Genomic DNA, 27,971 nt, shown 5'->3' with positions numbered 1-27,971 from the left:
TAAAACCAGCCCAGTGGCATTACATTTGCATATCCATCAGGGGACGGTACCCATCCAACAGTCTCTCAGAAGCATAACGCTCTCTAGCGGCACACACCGTCATGTGTCGGCGGAATATCAGCGGCATAACAGCGGCACACCACTCCGAGGAACGGTATAAGAGTCTGGGGATCGGTAAAAGCCGCTGAGCAGCAATCGACATAACTTTGGCCACCTCTCCGAGGAACGGCATAAGGCTAGGCATCGGTATAAGCCGCTGAGCAGCAATCTACATAACTTTGGCCACCTCTCCGAGGAACGGCATAGGACTCTAGGCATCGGTATAAGCCGCTTAGCAGCAATCGACATAAATTTGGCCACCTCTCCGAGGAACGGCATAAAGCTAGGCATAGGTATAAGCCGCTGAGCAGCAATAGACATAACTTTGGCCACCTCTCCGTGGAACGGCATAAGACTCTAGGCATCGGTATAAGCCGCTGAGCGGCAATCAACATACCTTTGGCCACTTTTCGATCTCGGCGTCACTCACATGTGATGTGCAAATTTTGTCAAACACAGCTGTCATTTCATGGCAGCACTACAGCCATGCATGAGCACCTGAAACGTAAGCACCCTGGAGCTGTGGTGGCATGTACGCCAGAAGGGTAAATTCACGAGTTGAACCGATAAAAGTTATTTGTCTTCGTTATCAGTGACTTACAGCCGTAGCCTATCTGTTTTGTAGTGGTTTGTAGCATATCGTCGCTGTCAAGCAGAAGCCTCCTATCTTCAATATATGGTATTAAATTTACGTGTCACTGTACAGTGGGTACTAGTTTCATTTGGAGGATTTCACGCATGAGTCACGGGAGAGTCACACAGATTTTTTTTTTGGAGGAGTAATTGTGTTTTCACCAGAAGCTGCAATGTGCCCAAACAACCGCCAGGTGGCATCTGTGAGCAGCAGGACGCCTCCATAAGACAGCAGCACGGGGCAGTGAGCACAAATGGGGAATGCAATATAATAATAATACAGCATGGGCGAGCGGTCTTAATAAGCTATAAATGCAGTGCATGCCCAAGCCCTTCAATAAAAATAATTGAAAATATTAATCTGGCAGTGTGTTCAATTATACAATACCTTAGTTCTACTGTTTTGGTCTTAAATCCGTGCCTAATCTGTCCCGTTTTGCTTGCGAAAAGCTGGAAAGCTGACAGCTTGTTTCGCGCGTGCGCACTGTGACACAGAGTAGTACAGTTACTGCTAGAGGCTGTGTTTACTGTAGATGAGCATTTTGAATGGCAAAAAAGCTGTCAGTGAAGCAGCTTATCTGCCAACGCGCATGCGCAAAACTGACTTGTTTGAATTGTTCAGCGGGAAACTGTCAGTGGTTCATTTCATCGTGTAGCCCGGTCAAAATGAGTGAAAATATTAATTCTATTCAGTCTTTGCGTTCAGTGCCGTTTTCGCGGAGAACTTTTGAGGAAAAGAAAACTATAATTTCAAGTGGACGGCCTACTCCTGAAGTAAATATCACAAAAACTGGCCGACCCCCCCTCCCGTCAAACGATCCGGTCTGACAGTGACATATTGCCTGTTCATTCATGAAAACCATCTCGAAACACTCTGTCAAACAAGTGTCAGATCTGTCAATCTGCGGCGCTACTAGCCTAGTTCGCTCATTTTAAAAACACACCGGCAGCAGCGCCTACTGATCTGAGACGTGTCACGTGAGTTACTGTAAATGCTGTGTGGAAAACCAGCTGTGGTCTGTGATTGAGGTGCAGAAGGGTGAGTTTGGAGCTGACGAGAGGATCGCGCTGACGACCGTTTCATTACATTTTTCTCATTGAAAAACTATACAACTGGCATTTAGATTATGTTCTGCACAAAAAAATAAGTGAAATAATAACAATTCGGTTTTAGCAATCAACCGCTTATAGTGATCAAATGTACTCTGGACCAACGTGATCACTATAAGCGGTTTCCACTGTAGTAGTTAAAAACCATATTATATTTTTTATTAATAAATAAATACCCCCCTTACGGGCGCGCATGGTATTGACACTTCAGCATGACCACAGTAAAAGGTCACCGCTCGCCACTGTAATACAGTATAGTTTTTCAATGAGACAAATGTAACGACGGCAGCTACAGTATACGTCTCACTCTCTTTTTTCGGTCCTCAGTCTCGTCAGCTCGAAACACACCCGTCTGTATTTTTAAAATGAGCGAACTACTGTACAGTAGTGCCGCAGATTTCTCATTCCCCACCTTGTTTGATTGAGTGTGTTGCTGGATGATTTCTCATGAAGGAACGGGCAATAGCCTGTGTCACTTTTTTTAATTTCAAGTCAAGCGGGGAGGGGGGGATCCTTGTACCTGGGTTACTGTTACCAAGTATACGGAAATAAAAGTAGCGAAGCTCCGGACAGAGTTGCGGTGATTGTATCCACTTTATGATAGGCTACTGTAGATTATGAAAACACATGAGTCTATCACAACAAGGGATTTTCCAGATCAAATCCGTTGGATTATCCATACGAGAGGTAGACTGCCGGTTCTCACGGCCCGGACTTCTGCCAATAGTTTTTTTTTTTTTTGGAGGGTGTGTGTGTGCCGAGCGGACCCCTTTAGAGAGACACGCGTCTGTATGGGACAGGCTTTTATTTAATTTAGAACAAACCTTATGCTCAGCAAAAATTTCTTAGGTCGCCGGATCTGAACCCGATCGTGTTAGTCTGGGCTTCAATGAAACGCTACATTCGCTGTGAGGCCAAACCCAAAAACAGAGATGAACTGATCTCCGCAATAGAGTCATTTTGGAAATATAAGCTCACCAAAGAGGCCTGCAACAAATACATAGATCACTTGGACAAAGTCATTGAACAGGTCATAGCATTAAAGGGAGGACCGACTGGCATGTGACTGCATGGCAGACGGCGAAAAATGCCCAGGGCCGAAGGATCTCCTGCTGAAAGACTGATGCGCACACTACGCAGATCTGAGGACACACTCTGCTTTAAATTACCTACTGTATATCATACTGCACTGTTCTGTATACCTGTCGATTTTTTAAACAAAAATGTTTTATTTGAAGCACGTAGGCTACCATGTATATATCTTATATTTTTGGGAAGTCTGAATTCCAGTCACTACACATCTTATGAACGTGATGTAAAGTAATAACTTTATTTTTTTATATATATTTTTTTTAAATGCAGCCTCTAAAACTAGAATGAAAAATATTTTCCTATGTTCCATCTTCTCGGCTCTATTGAAAGTAATGAGCTTAATAGACATATTAGCGCCTCCATTTATCTCTGACCAATAGGTGTGCTTGTAATAATTGCTGTGACGACAGCTGGACACAATGTAACACATTAGCATCCTCCATTTATCTCTGACTGTTGGAGCCATTTTGTATATTACACATAAGGTGATAAATAATTTAGATTTGTTGGATTTATTCTGATTTTGTATATTTGAGGTTATAAGAGTGCCTATTAGTTAATAACAACTGCGCTCTTCTTATTGGCTGAGATGTGCGTAACGTGATGCGTGCGTACTTTGGTTCAGTGATGATTATGGAGGCGAGGAGAGCACACTAGTTTTTGACCGTGCTAATGATTATTGCCTGATTTTGGATTGCTACAGTTTTATTTTTTGTTGTAACTTGAATAAAGGTTTCAATAAACCCACGTGAGAAAGAACTGTGGAGTTTTTGTGGCCTAAGACACGCGTCAACTACATGCTCACGCTCCATAATTTTAGTGTGTGTTTAAAAAGTAAAAAGAGATGGAGTCACACTTACACTGACCAATGGGTGTGTTTGTGGATACTTCACTCAAGTACATTGTCAGACAAAAGTCCTGCCCCCCACAGTACTTCACACAGCTGTTTGCTTTGAACAGAAAAACCGGTTCCTACAGTAGCTCTCCTCACACTTTTCAGTTCATAAGTGAAGAAATTTCGTCGTGTTTCATGTAATAAATTTCACATGTAAGGGGAGCTGAACATACAGCCTCCATTCAGAACTCCAAGACACATGTGCCAGATGCACAGAGGCATGCGTAAAACACAGATTGAGACCACTTCATGATGTTTAGTTATTTTTTTTAGTTCATTTTCGTTTCTTTTGGATTTTTGTGCGTATTACTGAGCTGTTTTGGTCCATGTTTGTAAGCCTTTTTTCCCCTGGATTATATTTTCTAAAGTTGCAACAATATAGTAATATAATATATATTGTTTTCGTTTCATTTCGTTAAGTATAAATCAATCAATCCATTTTCTTTGAAACTATGAGATTGTAGAGCACCTAAAAACCAAAGCACCAGTTCACTGTAGCGATTTTCATACACACACCCAGTCTCGCTTTCAATAAAACACACTCGCATTCTATTACAATCGGTGAAATATATGAAAACACAATTTAAAAAATGACAGTTGTTGCTCTAGTTTTTTGTTTGGGTAAGCTTCATATTTAAAAGCGCAATGTTCAGCTGTCAGAAATTAAAAGCAGCCTCCTCTTGTTATATTTGCAGCAACACTGTTGCTTCAGGCTGTGATCAGCTTTTTTGTATCGCTCATAGCCTACTTTCCATTAAAACAACCTGCTGCTCTTGGCTGAAATCAGCCCGTTGTGGCTCCATTCTACGATTAAAGTAGTATCAACAAAGTCACTGTTAACAAAATTAACATCTAATCTGTCCCTTCAAATTGTGTGTTTGGAGCAGCTGCAGACAGATGTGCATTAATGCTCCGCTCGTGAGTCCAGCTGCATCGGGTCCAGGCTGCTGGCACGACCGAAGCAGCTTAGAGACTGTTTAAACGAGCGATCGTGGGCTATAAGTGGATTGTTACATTCACGAGAACTTGCAGAAAATAGATATGAGACAATTTGCTAAAACTTGGAGCCAGACCCGGCCAGGCTACAGGAGAGATCAAAAATATGGAGGGGGACAGGACCCCCATGAGAACCACTGATCCTGTTGAACGTAACCACTGTGAAACAATAAAAAACAACATTGATCTGATTTACCGGCGTAGCGCTCCCTCTCTCCATTCACTCTCTAGCTCTCTCGACCACAGCTGCAAATTAAGTAGCCTATGGCCTATGAACAGCGCCACTCTCCATTGCAGCTATGTTGTGGTCAAATGTGGAATTATCCCCAAATCTTTTGAGCTGCATTTCAGTATGATGCTTCCACCTAGTGGCTACAATGTGACCTACAATTTCACGCAACGCGTGAATCACGCTTTCCGTGAGGGAAACCTCTATTTGAAACTAGTACCAACTGTAGGTAGTAAGCTACAAACCTACGAGCAAATAGAACGGAAATGGACATATTCATCCAATAGTGTGCAACCAAAAAGTGATTTATTAAAATTCAAAGTTATTAAAAATGCAACAGATCTCGAATGACAACAACTGCGGTTGTTGTGAACCCAAGCTCTGCCGTGTATCATAACATGACAAGAGGCCGGCTGGAGATAAGCTCTTTGAATACATTCATTGGTTAATAATGTATACAGACGTGAAGGGTGGCCAGTAAAATCGATTATAAAAAAATAGTCGAAAAAAGTCAAATTTGCAAATAAGAGGTTTTTGTCTGACAGCAACAATATCAGTAATAATTCATGTGTAGGATATTAAATCAGTACAAAACAGTAATAATATAAATTGGATAAGACACTGAATAGTAAACCTCCACTTAATGCAATGATTTATAACAATAATAATTCATTTGTAAGATATGTAATCAATTAAAAACTGTAATAATTACTATCAGGCATGACAACGTGATGATGCATAGATTTCAGCTTCTTAAATGATACACAATTCTGTTTTGTTCTCTCTTTTAGTAGTTCCAGTGCCAAGAAAAGGCGTGTAGATGACGTTGTTGTCAGAAGAGGCACATGAACCCCTCCAATGGCTCAAGTCTTGACAGAAAGCATCGTCAACATGATAGTCAATGACATCAAATCAAATCAAATTTTATTTGTATAGCCCAAATTCACAAATCACAGTTGCCTCAGAGGGCTTTACAATCTGTACAGAGACGACACCCTCTGTCCTTCGACCCTCGATTCGAGTGAGGAAAAACTTGCCCCAAAAAAAAGGCCCTTTTAACAGGGAAAAAAAAAATGCGGAAGAAACCTCAGGGAGAGCCACAGAGGAGGGATCCCTCTCCCAGGACGGACAGACGTGCAATAGATGTCGCATGTACAGAGCAGATCAACGAGATCACAATGTATTCAATTATAAGCGATGGTTGACAGGAGTGAAAGTACATTAAGATGTATTACAGCAATAATAATGAAATGCACATGGAAATGTGATTACTAGTGATAACAGTAGTAGTGATTAATGGTAAGGATGGTATGTAGTAATGCATTACAATAATAGTAGTGGAACGTATGTAACAGAGATGTGACTAATATTAGAGACAGTAGTGGTGGGTGTCAGGCAGGGTCATGGCAGTAGGCGCATCCACGATCAGGCAGGGCCATAGCAGTAGGCGCATCCACGATCAGGCAGGGCCATAGCAGTGGGCGCATCCACGATCCACGACCCGGGCGCGGCCAGGATCCATGGGAGCCTGTAGGACTAGAAAGCACAAGGACTCCGGGGAAGAAGTAAGTCAGTGACATGCAGAGATGGGGCATGTATACAGGCATAATGTATACAGATGGAGAGGAGAGGAGAGGGGAGGAGAGAGAAGCTCAGTGTGTCATTGTCCCCCAGACTAGGCCTATAGCAGCATAACTAAGAGCTGGTCCAAGACAGGCCTGGGCCTGTCCTGGCCCAGCCCTAACTATAAGCTCTTATCGAAGAGGAAGGTCTTAAGTCTATTCTTAAAGGTAGAGAGGGTGTCCGCCTCCCGGACCAAAACAGGAAGATGGTTCCACAGAAGAGGAGCTTGATAACTGAAGGCTCTGGCTCCCATTCTACTTTTGGAGACTTTAAGAACTACAAGTAATCCTGCGTTCTGGGAGCGTAATGCTCTAGTTGGGTGATAGGGTAGTATGAGCTCCTGGAGATATGATGGTGCCTGACCATTAACAGCTTTGTAAGTGAGGAGAAGGATTTTAAACTCTATTCTTGATTTTACAGGGAGCCAGTGCAGAGAGGCCAATACAGGAGTAATATGATCTCTTTTCTTAGTTCCTGTCAGTACACGTGCTGCAGCATTCTGGACCAGCTGGAGACTCTTTAGAGACTTGTTAGGGCAGCCTGATAATAGAGAATTACAATAGTCCACACTGTTAAAAAAGTCGGTGAAAATGACAGTGAAAAACTGTGAAATGGCAACAGAAATAAACTGTAAAACTAGAAAAAGTTTATTGTTGTAGAATAAACACAGAATTACCATAAAGGAAAAAAATGTCAAAGATGTTGTTTTTAATTGTTTTAACATGTGAAATATATGGTGAAAAGCTGAAATGGTGACAGCATTGGACAGTCATATTAAAAATAGCACATTACTGTATTATTCACAGTGTAAATACCTTAACTAAAAAACATGCTGTCAATGATATTTTTTACTATTATAATACGTGAAATACAGGGTGAAAACTGAAACGGAAATGGTAATAGATTGTAATATTAAAGGGGCACAATGTAGGATTAAGTAGTTTGCGTGGTGCCCCTGGCATGCCTGTCTCAAAATCTACACCTTCATGAAAAAATGCTGCTCGCTGTGAGAATGTTTTTCATCACAGAAGGCCAGCAGTTGATACTGCAGCAGTTGAATACGCTATGTAGGCCTAAAGCGATTTTTTTGTATGAAAAGTGTTTCCCACGACACTCGTAGCAGACCGCTCTGTCCAAAGTTAGGCCCTACATGTGGGGTTCTCAGCGGACGGACTGTCAAAGTGGTCGCGAAGATCATCGTTCACTTACTAATCACTCAAATAAGCATCGGCTGACTCGGGACAGATTTATTAAACTTTTAATCATACATAGAGCCCCTTTAAAAACAGCACATTACTATAATTAATTTAGGCACCAGCCTTTCCACAGATAAAAAAATCACCAACAAACAATATACATTCAACCAACAATGTGCATAAGCTTAGTCTGTGTGGATTCTACTGACCAAAATAGTGTCCCATGGTACACAGTGCAAGTGCTGAGAATCAAAAGCTCACACTTCCACCTATAGCCTATGTCAGTCTGGAAAATATGACTTACTGCATTAGGCCTAGTGCAGTCATTACAAATTCATTGACCTTAGATTTAGCTTTGCTTCCTGAGAAATACTAGCCTAATTCATATAATTTGTTTTCCTTATATCTTTAATAATTTCCCTTATTATTGTATCTATTTTCTGCATTATTACCATAGTCAGGCCTAAGGTAGGCTATTTAATCACAGTCTGGACCAGGCCCGTGCAGAGACCTTTGGAGGGGCAGGTGTCATTTCAAAGTAATTAGTTACATTATAATATTACTGTCTTTGAATTGTAAGGCATTACACTACTATTGCATTACTTTTAAGTTACTTTCACCAAAATAACTGGAAATATGGATTTGGCGTTCTAAATATATCTTATTGCGTTCAATAGAGTTGCGTTCAAATAGAGGTCATTCCTCAAAACCAAGTATTCATATCAATGAAAGTGTGTGTGTCATAATAAAAAAAAAAGTCCTGACACCATCATATGAACAAGATAGTCAAATGGCTTTATCATGTTTTCATTAGGACACTTTACTGGTGTTTTCCAATGCAAAAAAGCCAGATTTTTGTGACCTGAAAATGCTCAAGACAACACTTTACACAGCCATTAGAAAACTACAGTAAAAGTAACACACTTACACACAAAGTAAAGTTACACACAAATTATACCTATTAGATAGTTATCCCCTCAGTAAACAATAAATGAATGGAAAGATTACAATAAATTCAATGGTAAATACTGCATATTAAACTTATTATCTTCTATAGGTTTACTTGTATTTTGTGCTAAAATTCAAAGTATCTCAGCCTGATTCATCTCTATTTACAGCTCATCAGGCCACGTGAATGTTTACTGTTGCTATGGCAACAAGAGACCGCTGACGTTAGCATCTGTTAGCTAGCTTAGCTAAATCGTCTGAACAATAATAGCCCATAATATCACAATTCGGCGTATTTGAACAAAATCAACCACAACTACCAACAGTCACAGCCCTTCAGCTCTGAGCTAATATGCTGTCACATGTTAGATTGTCAAAGTTAGAACAATAACGGCTTCAATCCCTGAGAAGCTACGTTAGCATTAGCCGCAGCTGCGTTCATCAGTATGTTACTTAGGTCACATGACATTCAGTGAGACGGTCCTGCAGTCGGCTCAGCACTAACAGGAAGTAAACATCTGCGCGGACTTTTTTTCTCCTCTGCAAATCTCGCACTGTTGGCGAATTTGTATAAAAACAACTAACAACTTAATTTCGGGTTTAAAATGCATTGTAACGCGCGTTACTGACATTTGTACCGAGTAAAATATTACCTTTTTTTCCTTTGTAATGCCTTACATTACCGCGTTACAGCAAAACGTAATGCATTACAGTAATTACATTACTTTTGTAACGCGTTACTCCCAACACTGCTAATAACTGACTAATACTTCCGAGACATACTCCTGGCCAGAAGGTGGCGACCTACCCTCAACTTCCCACCCCTCCCTATATAAAAAAGAAGACGACAGCGAAGAATCCCTTTGCAATCCAACTGAATCAGAAGTCACGTACATTGGAGAGAAGTTCCTCATCGTTGCAGTTTACCAAGGTGAGATTCAGCATGTCCATGTGCCTTTCTTTTGTTTTGTTAATGATGTCGATCTTGTTGATTGTGAAATGCAACACGGGCGCTAAGTAAGATGCATTGGCGTGTACATTGTACAGACTTCGTTTTTTTGTCATTAGAGCGGGCATTTGCCCGGGCATGCCCATGCATACTAGCCTGGGAAACCCCATGCTACTTTTAGTTTGAACGACCTTCATCAGGTGTTAATCAGGCATGCAAACGGTAAGACTGCAAGAAAAAGTGTAATACTCAGCGAGTTTCTTAATGCATTATTAAAATCGATAGCAGGTCTATATCTGCAGTGCACCATTTTTTCTGTTAGTTAGGTAATTTCTTTTATATTCGGCTTCAGCAGTGTGGTGTCCCTGGCTGTGTGTGACCGTGGCTTTGCTCGAGATGTGTTTGCTCACTGCTGGTGTGGTGTTAACCAAGCAAGACACGTGTAATTTTTAGTTTCGAAGCAGCTAGTCGGGTATATTTTGTACAGACTTGATTCCACTTAATTTGTTTTATGTTGGGCTGCAGTAACGTGACATAGTTGTTGCAAGGCAGCCCACGTGGGTGAGTGGCTTTGCTTCAATAGTGTTTGCGCACTGGTGCAGCGTCAATCAACCAAGGCGCACGTGTTATTTTCATTTTCGAAGCATATTTTGTACAGACTCGATTCATTGTTGAAATTGCAGATAATTCCTTTGTACCGCTCTTTCTGTGTTAGGTTAAGGTTATGCAGTATTGGGTTTTATGTTGGGCTGCAGCAGTGTGAAGTTGTTTTTTTGTTGCAAAGTAGTTTGAAAACCATGTATCCTGGGCTACCTGTGAGATTTCGCTGACGTGTATGCACAGGGTCTCACCAAGTCCACATGCATGCATTAAGTGTTGTAAGGATTTGAATGTTGTTTAAGCTGCTGTATGTTGCTGTAAGTGTTCAGTAAGGCCAGGCATTTACTTTGCACAGGCTTAGTTTGTGATGAGAAATAAGTTCATTATACATTGTACTAGTGTGTGTATCCCGTAGTGAATGTTGTGTATGCATAGTGAATGTTTAAGCCCAATGGGTACTAAAGAAAAAATGTAACAGTTTTATATGGTACAACAACTACCTAGAAATGTGGCAGTGTAACTTCTGTGGGAAATCGTTAAAAACACTAAGGGGTTATGTTCTCCATTGCAAACTTCATAGAAATGAGCCACATTGTTTGTTTAAATGTTATGGCTCTGGTTGCTCCAAGACATTTTTCAGATATGGTGCATTTAAAGCACACTTCTACCGCAAACACAATGTGCCTGAATCTGATCATGTTGGTGCTGTCGTTGGTGCTTACAGGTGTCCAGTTGCATTGTGCAGCCACAAATGCCAAACGATCAAGGACCTTTTAGGCCATCTGAAGAAACACCTGGAGGAAGGGCATGAAGTATGCTGTCCGGTGAGTGGATGTCAAAGTGTTTTTAAAATCAAATCTACACTTACATCTCACATTTCACGAAAACATGGAGACATTACAGACAGCAGAATTAATGACATGTACAGGGACTTACCAAGGCGGCCATCAGAGTCAGCGGTAGGCGTAGCTACAACTGAAGTTACCGAGACTGGTAATGTGATGGAGACGGAGGGGAGAGAGGAAGAGGATATGGATGCATCAGGAGATTTTGGTGATCTGTATTTGAGAAATGTGAGTTTGTTTTATTTGAAATTGCAGGGAAAGTTTCTGCTTCCTGCTTCAATGAAGATGAGGCAACCCTGTTCCACTACACTGAAGAAACCAACCAGGCAGATGACGTTCAGGTGGACTGCTTGCCGGCGACGCCATGCATCATTGTGTGTGGTAAGTGAGGTTTTTTGCTTTCTGTTTTGTTTTTCCCCAGCTGCAGCCTTTAACATTGAGTCCTATGAGACCAGCTGGTGGCTAGCTGGTCTCATAGGACTCAATGTTAACTGCTAGCTTAGAGGTAAAAAATTGCACTGCCATACTCAGAACGGCAGGAAGTACAGGAGAAAGAAAGGTAAAGCTCAACCATGTAACTCAAGGAAAGGTGTACAGTAAGCTTATTTCCAAAAATGGAACAGTATCACTTTAAAGGTGTAGATTCTCTCCTTATACTGTATGTAGAAGTCTCGGGTAAATCCTTCACATTCTCAACAGATGAGTGGTGACCCTACTAACAAACCTGTAATGCCTGATATTTAAATCTTTACAGGAGCCTCCTGCTACAGTGCCAAAAGATTCATGCTGAGCATCGATGGCAAGATCGTCAATGACAACATCACCCAATTCATCGCCGCCATCAACGTAATGTTCGGCAGCTACTACTGCCTGAACATACACTATCCAGTGCAGTTGAGGTCAACGCTGGAGTTCCTTCAGAGGTGTGTGTGCGTGTGTGTGGGGGGAGGGGGGGGGGGGGGGGTTAACGGTTAACAACCCAGCAGCGGGATCGCCATCCCCTCCTGCTAGATGGCACAGGAAGAGCACTACAAAATGAAATGTTCAGTCCACTAATTTGCATGTTGATGGTCAAGTCATCAGAAACTGACTTCATAAGGAGAGTATGAGAGCCTGGTATCCACATTTAAGGTCTGTTTACAAGGCACCCTCATAACCCTCCTCACAAAGTCCCTTTCTGATCAGGGGACGTTTTACAACCCTGATCAGAAATGAAAATTCAATTTTAACAGTCATAATGAATACTTAAAATTTGATGGTGGTAAGTATTTGTTAAAAAGGTAAAATTCATTAATGGAATGATGAACCACTTCTGGAAATGAACTACTAAAAATATTACACAGTGCACCTTTAAGGAAAGAGATGGTGATCCCACTACTGGGTTGTAAAACGTCCCCTGATGTACTGGCATATCTCCTCGCATGTCCTCCATGCTCTGGACACAGTACGTCACAGAAGTATGCCATTGTTTTAGTGTTCTTTACTTAATGGCCTGTTCTGTGTCATTTCTGCACAATGCAATTCCCCCTTTAAACTGCACTAATTTCAATATTAAGCCCCTTTTTTGATTTGTCTAGAATATAGTGGTCTTCACTTTTTTGATGTTTGCAGCTGTCTGTTATTTAGCCTAACCAAAGCAACCATGCAAGGAACATTAATAAAGTAGTGGTATTAATTTTTTGTTAAGGGCAATTCAGAAAAGGGACTAGATGTTCAAAATAGTGAACTAGCACAGTTCTGTTGCTTCACTCTTTGTTGTTTGGTCAAAGTAGCAGACTGTGCTCAAGGATGGAAACGATTCACATCCCTAAATGTGGTCATTACAGCATTGTCATCTAGTGCTTTGCCCAAATCTTGGAAAAGCATGGTTATAGTTACACCATCTTGAATGGTGTGCTTTAGAAAATAGTTGCTGTACCTCAAGATGTTGGACATCCCGCTTTTCTGTTGCATGCATTGTCCCCGAGTACAGCATGTACTTGTTTTGTTCTTAAGCCACTGTGAGCTTGAAATGCTGGGCACATAACACAGCTTCTGCCCCACTAAGTGATACAGGTGGAGTGGATTCTCAGGGTTCCCCATGCTATAGAGCCAGATGTTTTACCTCTTTCTTGTAGTGGGTTTCATCAGCCTTGATGAAACCCACCAGTTTTGTGTTGTCCGCAAAGTTCACCTGGGGCCTACACTACAAAGCTGGTTCAGCAGTAAAGAGGTAAATAATCTAATAGAAGAGCACGGAGTCCTCAAGAAAATGAGGACTCTGCTCTTCTATTAGATTATTTACCTCAACTAAACCTGGGGTGTGTTTTTCGACAACATCTTTGCTAACTGGTTAGCAACAATGCTTTTGACAAACTGGGTCCTGTTTTTTCTCCTGAACCAGCTTTGTAGTATAGCCCCCAGCTGGTGGAAGCAGACAGTGCCTCTCGAAATACAGTGATTCGATATCAGAATTTAATCAAAAATGGGGCTGAAATTGTAAAATACTGACCTTTTTTCTTTGTTGTCAAAGTTGTCTGAACATGGCACACCATGTGTATTTGGGTGTTTCAACAACTGTGTTTTTGTGTTCTTACTTTACATAGGTGCTTTTTCAACATCAATCCAGAGAAGGGCACAAAGGTCGAGACGAAAAAAAACAAGAAGCAACTGCCGGTAAACCCTAGGGTCCTTACCCTCATCGCTGATCTAGCAGATCATGAGTGGAGAGACTAATTAACACTCTGGATACCCACTCCAGCAATGTGATGGCTTCATAGGTACGCACACTCATGCGCACTCGTGCTCCCAATCTAGTTGTGCCACTCCTTTAGCGGTGCCACATAGGCCCACATACTGCCCTGCACCTGCCTTCAGGTGTATCAATCTCGTGCGTGCGTGCGTGCGCGCGCGCACGCACACACACACACACACCTCTGAAAGAACTCCAGTGTACATACGCACACACATACTCAGCCACAACGCCCCGCAGTCGTACCGAGACTGCTCCTTGGGACTTTTCCCCAAAACAACTTCATTCTTGATGGACATTTGTGATATGCATCAAGTGATATGTGATATGCAAGTGTGGGGGCTGTTAATAACTGAGAATACTTGCCAACTAACTTTTTGGCTGTTATCGCTGGGAAAGTCGTAGGGACCGGATACCAGTCTTAAAGAGCTTCAAGCCCATATAGATAAGGGTTAACATTTTTTGTTTTCTTGGGGTTGCATGTCACTTTTTGTTTGACAAACTCAGGATTTTAAAATCTGTTGCAACAATTCTGGTCATTTCTCTTAACTGACAGAAATGATGATGGCGTGTCCGTCTCCTACGCAGCAGTCTTGTTAAAAAGCTTCAAGCCTGTATAGACGACAAAGGACACAGATTTAATGATCTATTATCAACCTTACTTTGCTATTGTAAACTAAACAGATGTTGTAAACTTACTATATGCACATTTTGGAAAGAATTTGTGCTAATTGAAATATTATACAAAATGTTATTTTTCAAAAGGAGTGTGGTGTGCTCAGGAATGTATATAATGTAGCAGGTCTGCTCCACTTCAGCAATGTGATGGCTTCATAGAAGTGCACACTCACCCATCCAACCTGGCATAACACGCGTAGGCCCACATACTGTCCTGCACCTGCCTTCAGGTACATCCATCTCTCTCGTGCTCATTCACACGCACACACATAATCAGCCACAACGACCCACGCCCTGCACTCGTGCCGAGACAGCTCCTTGGGACTGGTCCAAAAGACAACTTCAGTCTTGATGTACATTTGTGATATGCATAAGTGTGGGGGCTGTTATTGGAATTTATTGTTCTTTTTTTGTTTGTTGTTTCAAAGTCCCTCTTGAATATAAGTCTGTGTTTTACAGGTAATGTTCAAAATATCACCTCACAAGGGGTATAGTCATTATTTCAAGAAGTACATGTGCTATTTGTGCAAAATGTGCATAGAGTAAGGTTAATACATCTGCTGAGTTACAAAAGAAAAGTAAGGTTAATATTAAAATATAACTGACATAGTGTTCCAGACACCTGCTTAATGCTGATTAGGTTGACCACTTTGCATCAGAGCCTCCTGAAAAATTTTCAGTAGTAATTTCGAGGCAGGAGACCCGTCCCGAGTTTAAGAGAAGAGAAATGATCAGAATTGTTGCAACAGAGATGATGGCGTGTCTCTGTAGAAGCTTGCTTCATAGCAGACAAAGAAAAGGCTTGGAGCTGTTGAACAAGACTGTTGTATCTGGACCACCAACTTCCCTTACGATGACATCCTTTAATGACTGACGATACTTGCCAACTTGCTAACTTTTTGGTTACGTTTTAATTGTTTTTGTATTTTGGGGGTTGTACCCTGTGACATAGGAGTTGATTATTTAAAATACCTTTTTAAAATAAGTACACATGGTATCTCCAAAACGTACGTTTAATACGTTTAATAATCTGTTGAGTTACAAAAGAAAAGTAAGGTTAATAGTAAAATATAACTGACAGTGTTCCAGAAACCTGCTTAATAGCGATTGCATCAGAGCCTCCGTAAAGTTCAGTAGGAATTTCAAAGCGGTCGACCCAATGTCTCGAGGCAGGAGACTTATCCCGAGTTTAAGAGAAGTGATCAGAATCGTTGCAACAGAGATGATGGTGTGTCCGTCTCCTATGAAGCAAGCTTCTACAGAAATTGCCAAAAAGGTTGTTGGCAAGGATCCTCATTAAAGGATGTTATCGAAGGGCTAGTTGTGGGGAACAGATGCCACAGTCTTGTCAATAAAGGCTTGAAGCTGTTAGACGAGGGTCTACGTTTTGTTGTCTGACAACTGACACAGATTAAGTTGTATTATTTACCTTACTTTTTTGTAAACTCAGCAGTGTTGCTTTGCTTCTGGATTTTGGTTGGCTATCCACAGTAACTTTTTTTTTACCCCGAGACGTTGGTGGTTCTACTATTCATCCTCAAAGTTTGATTGAGTGTCGAGATGGTTTTAATGCTGTTTTAAGTTCTGCTTGAAGAGCGCCCTACTATGTTATACAATGAACATTTTTGAACAATGTTCCAATAAGTACCTATGTCGTCCACAAAATGTGCATAGTGCAAGTCTAATGCATCTTTTGAGCTTACAAAAGAAAAGTAAGGTTAATAGTATAACATGTGACAGTGTTCCATTTTTGTGCAGTTATAGAGGTGCAAAAGTGAGTGCACTTTTGATTTAACAAAAATCATGGAAAAGGGTCACTTAAGTTATATTATTGACCTTGCTTTTTCTGTTGTACTCAGCAGATGTATTGAACTTAAGCACAAGTTATTTCCAAAATGTACATGGATTATCGAAATGGGTATGATGTGCTCTTCAATGCATGAGGGCTTTGTATTTTGTCTGTTTGGTCCTGGATTTTCGTCATATCCGCCAAAACTGATTATTCAAGGTTTGGATATAATAAAAAAACCTGCTTGAATACCTGGCTACTGTGTTTAATATTGGTAATGAGTGTAATAAATGATTGAATGAATCTTAATTGTCCAGTGGTGCTGCCATCCACAGGTACTGGTATTTCTCAGATTAATCTTATTTCAGATTTTAACAGGACTTTTTGACTCTTAAATGAGGTAATTATGTGAAATTTATGGGAATTCCACTTAAATGCAACATGTATAAACTGTGAATCCTACGCCTGAGCAACACAATTGTGCTGCTGGTTTAGCAGGATTGAACCATAAAATAAGGTTATAAATTCTGTGGAATGAATAGAGATTCACCTTAAAAACAAATGCTTTATACTGTAAATTGAACAGTCATACCGTCAAGGCATAAATAATTTCTGTTGTTTTAACAGAAATTGACTGTAAAATAGGCCAATGAATGCTGTGGAATGGTTAGTATTTCACTTAAAAAACAACAGGGTTGCATTGTGAATTATACAGCTATATACCATGAGCCTACATGAGTGTCACTGTTATTTAAACAGTAACTCCCCTTTATTGTAACATCTTGAAAATGTTGATTCTACAAGTCTTAATATACCTTACCGTAAATCCATATACAAGATCTCTGTGTTTTATACGGTGAAGAAATGGCAACCACAGCTGCCAGTTTTTCACCGTAATTTTGACAAGAATTTTTTTTACAGTGCAGCCTGGACGTAACAAATGCATGGACTAGCTTTTCTGCGTCTTTTTGAGACAGGATGGGCCTGATTTTTGCAATGTTACATAGATGAAAAAATGCAGACCTTGAAATTTGTTTTATGTGGGAGTTGAAGGACATATCTTGATCAAAGATAACTCCCAGATTCCTGACGGTGGTGCTGGAGGCCAAGTTAATGCCATCCAAACTCGCTATATCATTAGATAATGCATCTCTAAGGTGTTTAGGACCAAGTACTATAACTTCGGTTTTATCTGAGTTTAACAGCAGAAAATTGCAGGTCATCCAGGTCTTAATGTCCTTGAGACATGCATGGAGGTTAGTAAGCTGATTAGTTTCATTTGGCTTTATTGATAGGTATAACTGTGTATCATCTGCATAACAATGAAAGTTTATGGAGTGTTTCCGAATTATATTTCCTAGAGGGAGCGTATATAAGGTGAATAGTATGGGTCCAAGCACGGAGCCTTGAGGAACACCATGACTAACCTTGGTATACAGGGATGACTCATCATTAACATGTACAAACTGAAATCGATCCGATAAATGGGACATAAACCAGTTTAATGCGGGTCCTTTAATGCCAATTAAGTGTTCCAGTCTCTGTAGTAGAATGTGATGATCAATGGTATCAAATGCAGCACTAAGATCTAGTAAGACCAGGACAGAGACAAGTCATTCGTCAGAAGCGATGAGGAGGTCATTTGTAACTTTCACCAGTGCCGTCTCTGTGCTATGATGTGCTCTAAAACCTGATTGAAAATCCTCATATAAACTATTTTTATGAAGAAAGTCACATAGCTGGTTGGCGACCGCTTTCTCAAGGATCTTGGAGAGGAAAGGGAGGTTGGATATAGGTCTATAGTTGGCTAAAGCTTCTGGGTCAAGATTAGGCTTTTTAAGGAGCGGTCTAATTACAGCTAGTTTAAAGGATTGTGGTACGTATCCTGTTAATAGAGACAGGTTGATCATTTCTAGTAGAGATGTGCTAATTAAAGGTAAAGTTTCTTTCAGCAACCTAGTTGGGATGGGGTCTAGGAGACAAGTTGTTGGTCTAGATGAAGAAACCATCGAAGTTAGTTGGTGGAGGTCGATGGGAGAGAAGCAGTCTAAATATAAGTCAGAATTTACAACTGTTTCTGAGGTTCCTGTGTTTAAAGATACAATAGTGCCAGTTGAGGGCAAGCGATGATGGATTTTGTCTCTAATAGTTAAAATTTTATCATTAAAGAAGCTCATGAAGTCATTACTACTGAGCGTTGTAGGAATACATGGTTCAGTAGAGCTGTGACTTTCTGTCAGCCTGGCTACAGTGCTGAAAAGAAACCTGGTGTTGTTTTTGTTTTCCTCTATTAATGACGAGTAATAGCTTGCTCTGGCATTGCGGAGGGCCTTCCTATATATTTTAAGGCTATCTTTCCAGGCTAAGCGGGATTCTTCCAAGTTGGTGGAACGCCATTTCCTTTCAAATTTCCGTGATGTTTGCTTCAATTTGCGGGTATCCGAGTTATACCAGGGTGCTAACCTCCTGTGCTTTATAGGTTTCCTTTTCAGGGGGGCAATAGAGTCCAGTGTTGTTCGCAATGAGCCTGCAGTGCTATCAACAAGATGATCGATTTGTGAGGAACTGAGGTTAGCGGAGGAGTCCTCTATTATATTAAGACATGGCATTGAATTTAGTGCCAGCGGTATAATTTCCTTAAATTTAGCTACAGCACTATCAGATAGACATCTAGTGAAGGAGTTTTTGCCTAATGGTGTGTAGTCCAGTAATAGAACTTCAAAAGTTATTAAGTGATGGTCTGATAAAAGAGGATTCTGTGGAGAAACTGTTAGATTTTCAATCTCGATACCATAAGCTAGAACAAGGTCAAGGGTGTGGTCAAAACAGTGAGTTGGTTTATGTACACACTGAGAGAAGCCAATGGAGTCTAATAATGAGATAAATGCAGTACTAAGGCTATCATTAACGGCATCCACATGAATATTAAAATCACCTACAATAATTACTTTATCTGATTTGAGGACTATACTTGATAAAAACTCAGAGAATTCAGATAAAAACTCTGAGTAAGGACCAGGTGCTCGATACACTACAACAAATAGAACTGGCTGTAAAGTTTTCCACGTTGGATGTGAAAGACTCAGAACAAGGCTTTCAAATGAGTTATAATTTAATTTAGGTTTAGGAATGATTGACAGACTTAAGTCATAAATAGCTGCAACACCACCTCCTCGGCCGGAGCCTCGAGGAATGTGAGTATTAATATGACTGGGTGGAGTGGATTCATTCAGGCTGACATATTCTTCAGGATGCAGCCAAGTTTCAGTAAGACAGAATAAATCAATATTACAGTCTGAAATTAAGTCATTTACTAGTACAGCTTTCGATGACAGGGATCTGATATTTAGGAGTCCGCATTTAATTCTCTTGTCTTGTTTTGAGATTGCAGAGTTGCTGTTAATTTTTATTAGATTTTCATGCACAACTCCTCTTCTGTGGACTTTTGATTTGATTAATTTAATTAATTTAGGTGGTCGGGGGGCAGACACAGTCTCAATGAAGCAACTGATCTAATGGAAGCTCAGAGAAGCGTGTAAGACTGCAGCTCTGCCTCCTGGTCTCAACTCTGGGTTGTCAGGCTGGTTGTTGGCTAATGAAATGGGTTAAATTTCTAGAGATGAGAGCCGCTCCGTCCAAAGTGGGATGGATGCCGTCTCTCCTAATGAGACCAGGTTTTCCCCAGAAAGTCCGCCAATTATCAACAAAGCCCACATCGTTTGCTGGACACCACCTTGACAGCCAGCGGTTGAATGATGACATGCGGCTGAACATGTCATCACTGGTTAGGTTTGGCAGGGGCCCGGAGAAAACTACGGAGTCCGACATTGTTTTGGCATAGCTACACACCGACTCAACATTAATCTATCTTATAGACGTCCTTAAATCAACTAAGAGCAAGATTGCCCTGACAGCTGATGCCTGGACCAGTATTGCCACAGAGGCATATTTTGGCATCACTTGTCACTTTAAGTGATGACTGGGAACTCACTAGCTTCTGCCTCACCACCATGCCACTGGAAGAACGACACACTGGAGTTAACATTGCTGCATGGATTGAGTATGCCATGGCAAGGTTTGAGGTCCCTGCTAGCAAGATTGTGGCTGTTGTCCATGACAATGGCTCCAATGTTGACACAGTGCTGGCTGCAAACATTTTGAAAGAAAAGCATGGGTGGAATTCAGTCCGCTGTGCAGGCCACACTTGGCCACAATAGGTGATCGGTCATGCTCTGAAACATCCTCAGATCACTAAAACACTAGGAGCAGCGAGGTGTCTTGTAGAGCACTTCAAAAGAAGTGAACTAGCCTCAAGCAAGCTGAAGACCAAATAGAAACAAATGGGAATCCCAGAGAAGAAATTTATCCAAGATGTCTCTACTAGGTGGAATAGCACCTTTTACATGGTGACTCGTCTGCTAGAACAGAGATGGCCGCTGACTGCAACATTGTCTAACCCAAACAGTAACACAGAAAGGGAAACAGCATCTCGACCTGAAACCAGACCAGTCGGCCTTGCTTGAGGAACTGGCAAAAGCTCTTCAGGCCTTTGAAAGTGCCACTGTCTACCTGAGTGGTGAAACCTATGCTACCGCCTCTGCCCTGCCTCCTCTGGTCAGAGGGCTTCAGAAGTCCACTCAGACCACCTATGATACAGCTTCTGTTTCTGGCATTCCAGGCAGCTGCTTCACAGGAGACAACTGCACGCTGGTCCAGAGAAGTCACTGTCAAAGATGACAACACAAACACACAGATCATTGCAGCTGCACTGGACCCGCGTTTTCAGAAACTGAACACTGAACCTGGTGTCAGAAATTTCAAAGTAAAGTCCAATCTCTTGCCTTACAGTCCATGCAAGAAGAAACTGCAAAGAGGCAGTGTGCCAGTGAGAATGAGGAAGCCATTACATGTGCTAAGAGAACTTCAAATGGGTCTCTTGATTCACTGTTTGGATGTGACTCCTCAACAGATACTGACAGTGAGACTGCTGAACAGGATGCTCACAACCAAGCTATCACCAACGAGGCAAGATTTATGTGTTTAAATAAGAACAGTTCTTATTAATTAACATTTAACATCAACTGTAACATGCCATACTTTTTCACAAGCCTAATTTTCATCTGTTGTCCCATTGCAGGTACTGATGTACTTTAATCCCCTATCTTGGTGGAAGTCAAATGAAGCAAAATATCCAAGTCTTGCATCATTAGCCTGGTCATTCTTGTGCATTCCTGCCACTTCTACTCCTTCTGAGCGACTGTTCTCAGCTGCTGGGAACATAACCTCCAAGAAGAGAGCCAGCCTCACACCTGAGTATGTTGATATGCTCACATTCCTGCATTGCAATTTGAAGAATTTGTGAATTATACAGTCATTTGTACTGGATTTTTTTTATTTTTATTTACATTTACTAGTTTTATTTGAAATTTTGGACTTGGCAGCACTATTTCAAAAAGGTATAGTTATAGTATAGTAAAGTTATTTGTACATTATGTTTTTGTTATCACAACTTGCACTTTAATGTATTATTTTGTCAATTTATGTTTCATTAAAATAACAATTTAAAAATGCAGTTGTTTCAAAATATTATGTTTTCAAATACATGTTTCATGGGTTTTTAATTTGCTCTGAGAATATGAGGTAAAGTCGAAAATAATTGTGACTAATCGAAAAAATAATCGTTAGATTAGTCGACAACCAAAATAATCGTTAGTTGCAGCCCTAGTGTTGGCCTTGTATGGCTATTTCCTGGGTTAAAATCCCAGGTGGCGTTGTTGACGACACACACTACACATACACACGCTCACACAAACACACACTCAGACCCGCTCTCGCCACAGTGGCATTAGCATTAGCATCTAGCTGCTCAGGTGATGGCTGGGGCCTGTCGCAGCCTGTTTTAGAAGCATCATTTCTCCCTCGGCCTGCCATCATAGAGTGTCCGCAAGTAAAAAAATAAGTTTACCTATAGTAAAAGGCTGCAGTATTAAGGCTTAAAGCTGGCAGAAAAAATACAAAAGTGTAATATAAAAGTGTAAAAAAAAAAAAATATCATTCCAGCGGAGCCTCTGTGAAACGTGTCTTACATCTTCCTCGTTCCACCAGGGGTCCCCCCCACTGTTGAAATTTAACCGCCGCTGCTAAGGAGAGGAGAGGAGGAGAGGGGAGAGTGCATAGAGGGCTGTGTTTTACCTCAGACATTTATTCTATTAATTATTTTGCATTATGGATGTTTCTGAAGGGGCTATGCCCATAATGAGTCTTAGTGTGATCAGCACTCTACAGAAAATATCAGTTGAACAGGCGGTGCTTCAATCTGGTCCAGGACACATGTGCTTACACAGTGCTAAAAGAATGTGGTCACGTGTGGCCAAGACCACCACTGACTGCGGTCTGAGTCATAAAATCCTAAGGCATTCACACCTGTACTTGGAGCTGTCCACTTATGAACAGGCGCTCACAACAAATAATACCAGGCCTGACCAGCTTGTTTGTTTTAGTGCTGCATCACTAGACTAACAAGAAGCTTCTTTCCACAGGCTGTGAGACTCGATTCATCCTCAGCACTCCACCATGAAAAATAGTTTCCATTTTATGACTAATCTAACCAGATAACAGAAATTCTGACCCGATGACCGGCATTAAGAATGATTACAATAACGTAAAGGTAGGATTTTGTAATATTTTGTTTAGGACAGCAACCGATGGTTATTTTCATGCTGGTTGTTTTCTCCATTAATCCTTTGATCGGTAAAAATATTGAGAACTGTGGTCACAGTAAGCCAGAGGCCCAAGTGACACCTTCACAATGTCCAGTCCAAACCTGAACATTATAAATACAATGAAATGATTTAAAGGAAACGCAGCAAATGTCATACCAGCTGTAAAGCGGCAACCACATGATTTTACTGGAAAAATAACTGAAACCACTATCAAAATTGTTATCAATTAATTTTCTGTCAATCAACTGATTAATCAAATATAAGCAATATATGTAAAAACTGATGAATACTTGAATTTATAACAAACCATATTGTATAAGCCCTTCATTTTTGTGCAAAAAAATAATAATTTCCAGTGTAACTGGTAATAACTATAGCTGTCAGATAAATGTAGTGGAGTAAAAAGTGCAATATTTGCTTCTAAGATGTAGTAAAGTGGAACTTTAAAAGTAATATGAAAAGAAAAGGCTAAATTTAAGTACAAGTATCTCAAATTTGTAATTAAATACATTACTTGACTAAATGTACTAGGGTGCCACCAGACTGAGGCGTGCGTTTTTTAAATTTATTTTACACACCCAGATCTACTTATGTTACTCCAAATAAATGAAAATGTTTCAAAATTCACTTTTGGAAGAAGGTTTCCTGGCACCGACTCCAGATGCTCCATCCTCTGCTGATGGTTGTTTGCGTCTCTTGTGTGTTGGTGGGATGTTATCCCCCTCATCAGCTGCAATAGTTTACTCTGCTGATGGTTCTATGAAATACAAAATATTCAGTCAGACATGTGAGAATGACCACAATTACGGCTGGATGGTACAGCAAAAAATTATCCACAGGCAGGTTTAAGGTGGGTCACAGAGGTGGTTCTTTATTCCTCCACCTCAGCAAACAGCATAACACATCAGTACCACCTCCCCCAGGTTGTTAAAATGGCCCCCATTTATAGGGTGTCACAGCTAATGACCCTGGAAGATTCCATCCACAGGGATCCACTGCCTATCAACATGTTTAACCCACCATTTTTATTCCTATATTTACACCACCTTATCAGTAACAAATACACACCCTCATTTGCCTCCCCTAACAACAAAAATACACATCCCACTTTGTCTTTTTTCCTGGGGGAAGCCTTTTGCCTGCACACCCTGAAGACAAACACTGGTGAGTAAACAATACACTTGACTTCTTCACTGCATGCACTTATTGAGCAACACAATACACATTCTTAGCTTAGCTCCTTGTTGAAGGAATTAACACATTTAATATGCACCTTTAACCCTCTGTCCCGCTGCTCTAGGTGGAGCTGCGTGGCCCACACATCACCCACCTGTAAAACCAAGACCCGACCAAGGACAATAAACGTTCAATAAATACGATAAACATATCCATACAAATGTGCAAAAAACAGTGTTAAAATGTATTGTGCAAATCTCCAATAAAGTGCTGTTGCTCCTCTGCATATGTAGTCACACTCAGTCCATAGTGCGTGGTGCCATGTGTGCAAAGCCTGGTGACGATGTGCTCTTCGTCAGATTTCCTCCTCCCTCTCCCCAAAGAGAACAGTACCTCATTCCTCTGACATTCTGGACAGACAGTCCGCCACCACATTTGACTTCCCTGACCTGTAGTGCACCGTGAAGTCATAGGGCTGCAGGGCCAGGTACCACCTAGCGATGTGCATGTTGGCATCCCTCATGCGATAAAGCCACTGCAAAGACCGATGATCAGTTTCCAGGAAGAAGTGCCGCCCCAGCAGATAATATCTGAGGGTGTCGATGGCCCACTTCATCGCCAAGCACTCCTTTTCCACTGTAGAGTACCTTTGTCTCTCTGTCCAGCAGCTTCCGACTCTCCTTCCACCACCACCTCCTCTCCTTCCACCTCCTGCAGAAACACTGCTCCCAGGCCCACTCCAAAAGTGTCCGTCTGAATGAATGAATGAATGAATGAATGAATGAATGAATGAATGAATGAATGAATGAATCTTTTATTGTCATTATACTGGGTGTACAATGAAACTTTGTTAGACTATTCTCGGTAAAAGACAATTAGTTAGACAATATAAAACATACATTAAAAAAAATTAAAAAACATAAAAGGCACACATGGAGATCAACAGAACAAGACAAGAGCAGCAGTATATATAAAATACAATGTCTGTGCAGCAGAAAGGTATCAGTGCAGCTTCAAATAATGATAATAATAATAATAATAATAATAATAATAAGTGATAGCAGCAGCATGTATAACATGCGTGTGTATAACAGTGACTGTTATGATAGAAGTGGGATGATGTAGGCAACAGCTCTGGGGTAGAAGCTGTTTCTTAGGCTGTTTGTTTTGGTTCTGATTGTCCTGAACCTTCTGCCAGATGGTAACAGCTCAAACATGGAGTGACCGGGTGTGGGGTGTCTCTAAGGATGCTGAGGGCTTTCTTGTTGAGCCTTTTTGTGTAAATGGTGTCCAGTTCGGGGAGCTTCAACCTGATGACGCGCTGAGCCACCTTCACCACACGATAGAGACTGTAGCGTTCCGCGGCTGTACAGCTGGCGTACCACACTGTGGCGCTGGTGGTCAGGATGGACTCGATGGTGCTTCTGTAGAAGTTGAGGAGTAGTTTGGCCCGCTTCAGTTTCCTCAGGAAAAAGTCTCTGTTGAGCTTTATTGACCAGCTGCATGGTGTTGTTCGTCCATGCCAGCTGGTTCGACAGTGTGACTCCCAGAAACTTCAGCTTTTCTACATCCTTCACCGTCTCCCCATTTATGTGGAGGGGTGCGTACGGTTCCACCTTAGTCCTACAGAAGTCAGCGATCATCTCCTTGGTTTTAGAGGTGTTGAGGATGAGGTCGTTTGCTCCGCACCACTGTATGAGATGATCCACCTCATGCCTGTAAGCTGTCTCATCCTCCTCTGAGATCAAGCCAACTACAGTCGTGTCATCGGCAAACTTAATGACAGTGTCTGAGGGGTAGATGGGGGTGCCTCTATTTTCTGCAGCACCTGTTGCAGGTGCACCATATGCTCCTCCCATGATTGGCTGAAAATAACTACATCATCCAAATATGCAGCCACACAGTCAGATAAATCCCTCAAAACATGGTCCATTAGTCTTTAAAACGTGGCTGGCGCCCCCTGGAGACCAAATGGCATGACCTTAAACAGATACATACCAAATGGTGTTCTGAAAGCTGTCATCTCCTTGGCATCTGGTGCTAAGGCAACCTGCCAGTAGCCCTTGCTGAGGTCCAGTGTGGTGATGTACCGAAAGCTGCACACTGTATTCAGGTATCTGAAATCAATACAAAATCTGAGAGTACCATCTTTCTTTGGGACCAATACAATGGGCCTGCCACTCACTGTTATTCCCAGCTCCAACATCAGCCTAATTTCCTTTTGCAGCAGAGGAATCAACCGCTCAGGAATCCTGTAGCTTTTCTACTGCACTGGGGCATCTCCCTTCAGCCGAATCCTGTGCTGCACCAGTCAGGTGAAAGCTGGTGTCTCCCTGAAGAGTTCTGGGTCAAGCAGGGGCTTCGCCTCTGCCTGCTGGGTGAGAGACAGATGTGACAGGTCCACTTCTGGGCCCTCTGCTGTTGTGGTGGTAGCTGGGAAGAACTTGTCAACAGTATCCTCCTCCTGCACCTCACAGACCAAAAGCTGCTGGTGCACAGGCTCTGAACGCACCTGGACCTCCTCAAGCAGGCTAACATGAAAAGTCTGGTATCTTTTAAACCTGTCCGGCATAAAAAGTTCATGTGTGACCTTACCCGCACGTTTGCTGATTTCATATGGTCCATGCCACTTAGTCAGCAACTTGCTTTCACTGGTTGGCAACAACAACAACAGTACTTTTTGGCCTGGATGAAAGACCCGCTCTCTGGCCTTTTGATCATACCACACCTTCTGGTTTTGTTGAGCCGACTCCATGTGTTCATGTACAAGCGCCATCATCTTCTCCAGTCTCTCCCTCATTTTTACCACATATGCTACCACATTTTCTCCTTCTGGCTTCGAACTCTCCCAGTAATCTTTCAGCAGGTCCAGCGGTCCTCTCACCTGGTGCCCATACAACAGTTCAAACGGAGAGAAGCCCGTAGATGCTTATGGGACCTCTCTGTACGCAAACAGCAGGTATGGCAGCCAGCAGTCCCAATCCGAACCTGTGTGAGACACAAACTTGCGCAGCATGTTTTTCAGTGTCTGGTTATAGCGCTCCATCAGCCCATCCGTCCCACAGTCTGTTAAATTCTCCTTGGTTATGCCTACTCTAGAAAAAAGTTGTAAAAGGCAATCTGCTACTTGTCTAGCTTTGAAAGACCTGAGAGGGAAGGCTTCAGGGTGCCGTGTGGCATAGTCGCACATGACCAAAATGTAAAGGTGGCCTGAGGAACTTTTCTCAAATGGGCCTACAATGTCCATGCCTATCCTCTCAAAAGGTGTATCAATGATGGGCAAAGACTGTAATTGGGTACGTGTAACTCCTCTAGCAGAGGTTAGTTGGCAGGTTTCACAGGAAGCACAGCACTGAGAGACTTGAGTGTACATCCCTGGCCAAACAAAGCAGCTTCCAATCCTGTTCAGAGTTTTCTGGAAAGCCAGGTGACCTGCCCATAGAATTGAATGCCCCATCTCCATAACTCTCTGTCTGAACTGTTGTGGCAGTGCTAAAGTCTCATTTTTTTCCCCTTTTCTGATAGAGAAGACCCTCCTTCACCATGTAGGTGTCATCATCTAAACAGCTTGGGTTATTTTGTTGAACACCCTCCACATCTGTCACCTTTTCAAACTACTGCTTCAGTGTCACATCTTGTTTTTGCAGTGAGCTCAAATCT

General features: G+C 41.7%; 1 protein-coding gene across 8 annotated transcripts in view; it reads right to left on the bottom strand.

Moving 5' to 3' along the window:
• The window catches only part of LOC311253778 (uncharacterized protein), a 58,070-nt gene that overhangs the window by 4,174 nt on the left and 25,925 nt on the right, over positions 1 to 27,971 (bottom strand). For 3 of the 8 annotated variants that reach the window (XR_014621894.1, XR_014621896.1, XR_014621897.1), the window contains 3 exons: positions 24,409 to 25,064; positions 23,764 to 23,892; positions 19,975 to 21,137 (listed from right to left, as the gene is read on the bottom strand). The exons of 1 other annotated variant lie outside the window; for it this stretch is intronic. Coding sequence is in view for 2 of the 7 variants with exons in the window: in XM_084384253.1 (XP_084240379.1) it covers positions 24,432 to 24,465; positions 24,761 to 25,064; positions 26,310 to 26,428 (457 nt within the window). In the remaining 5 variants the exon portion in view is untranslated. Of the gene's footprint in view, positions 1 to 19,974; positions 21,138 to 23,763; positions 23,893 to 24,408; positions 25,065 to 26,309; positions 26,429 to 27,971 lie in introns of those variants that run through there. 4 more of the 8 variants (XR_014621895.1, XR_014621898.1, XM_084384253.1 and 1 more) reach the window with 3 other exon arrangements.

This window comes from Pagrus pagrus (genome assembly GCF_965226575.1).
Source record: "Pagrus pagrus genome assembly, contig: HAP1_SCAFFOLD_44, whole genome shotgun sequence".
NCBI lineage: Eukaryota > Metazoa > Chordata > Actinopteri > Spariformes > Sparidae > Pagrus > Pagrus pagrus.
This window is presented reverse-complemented; position numbering and strand designations above follow the sequence as displayed.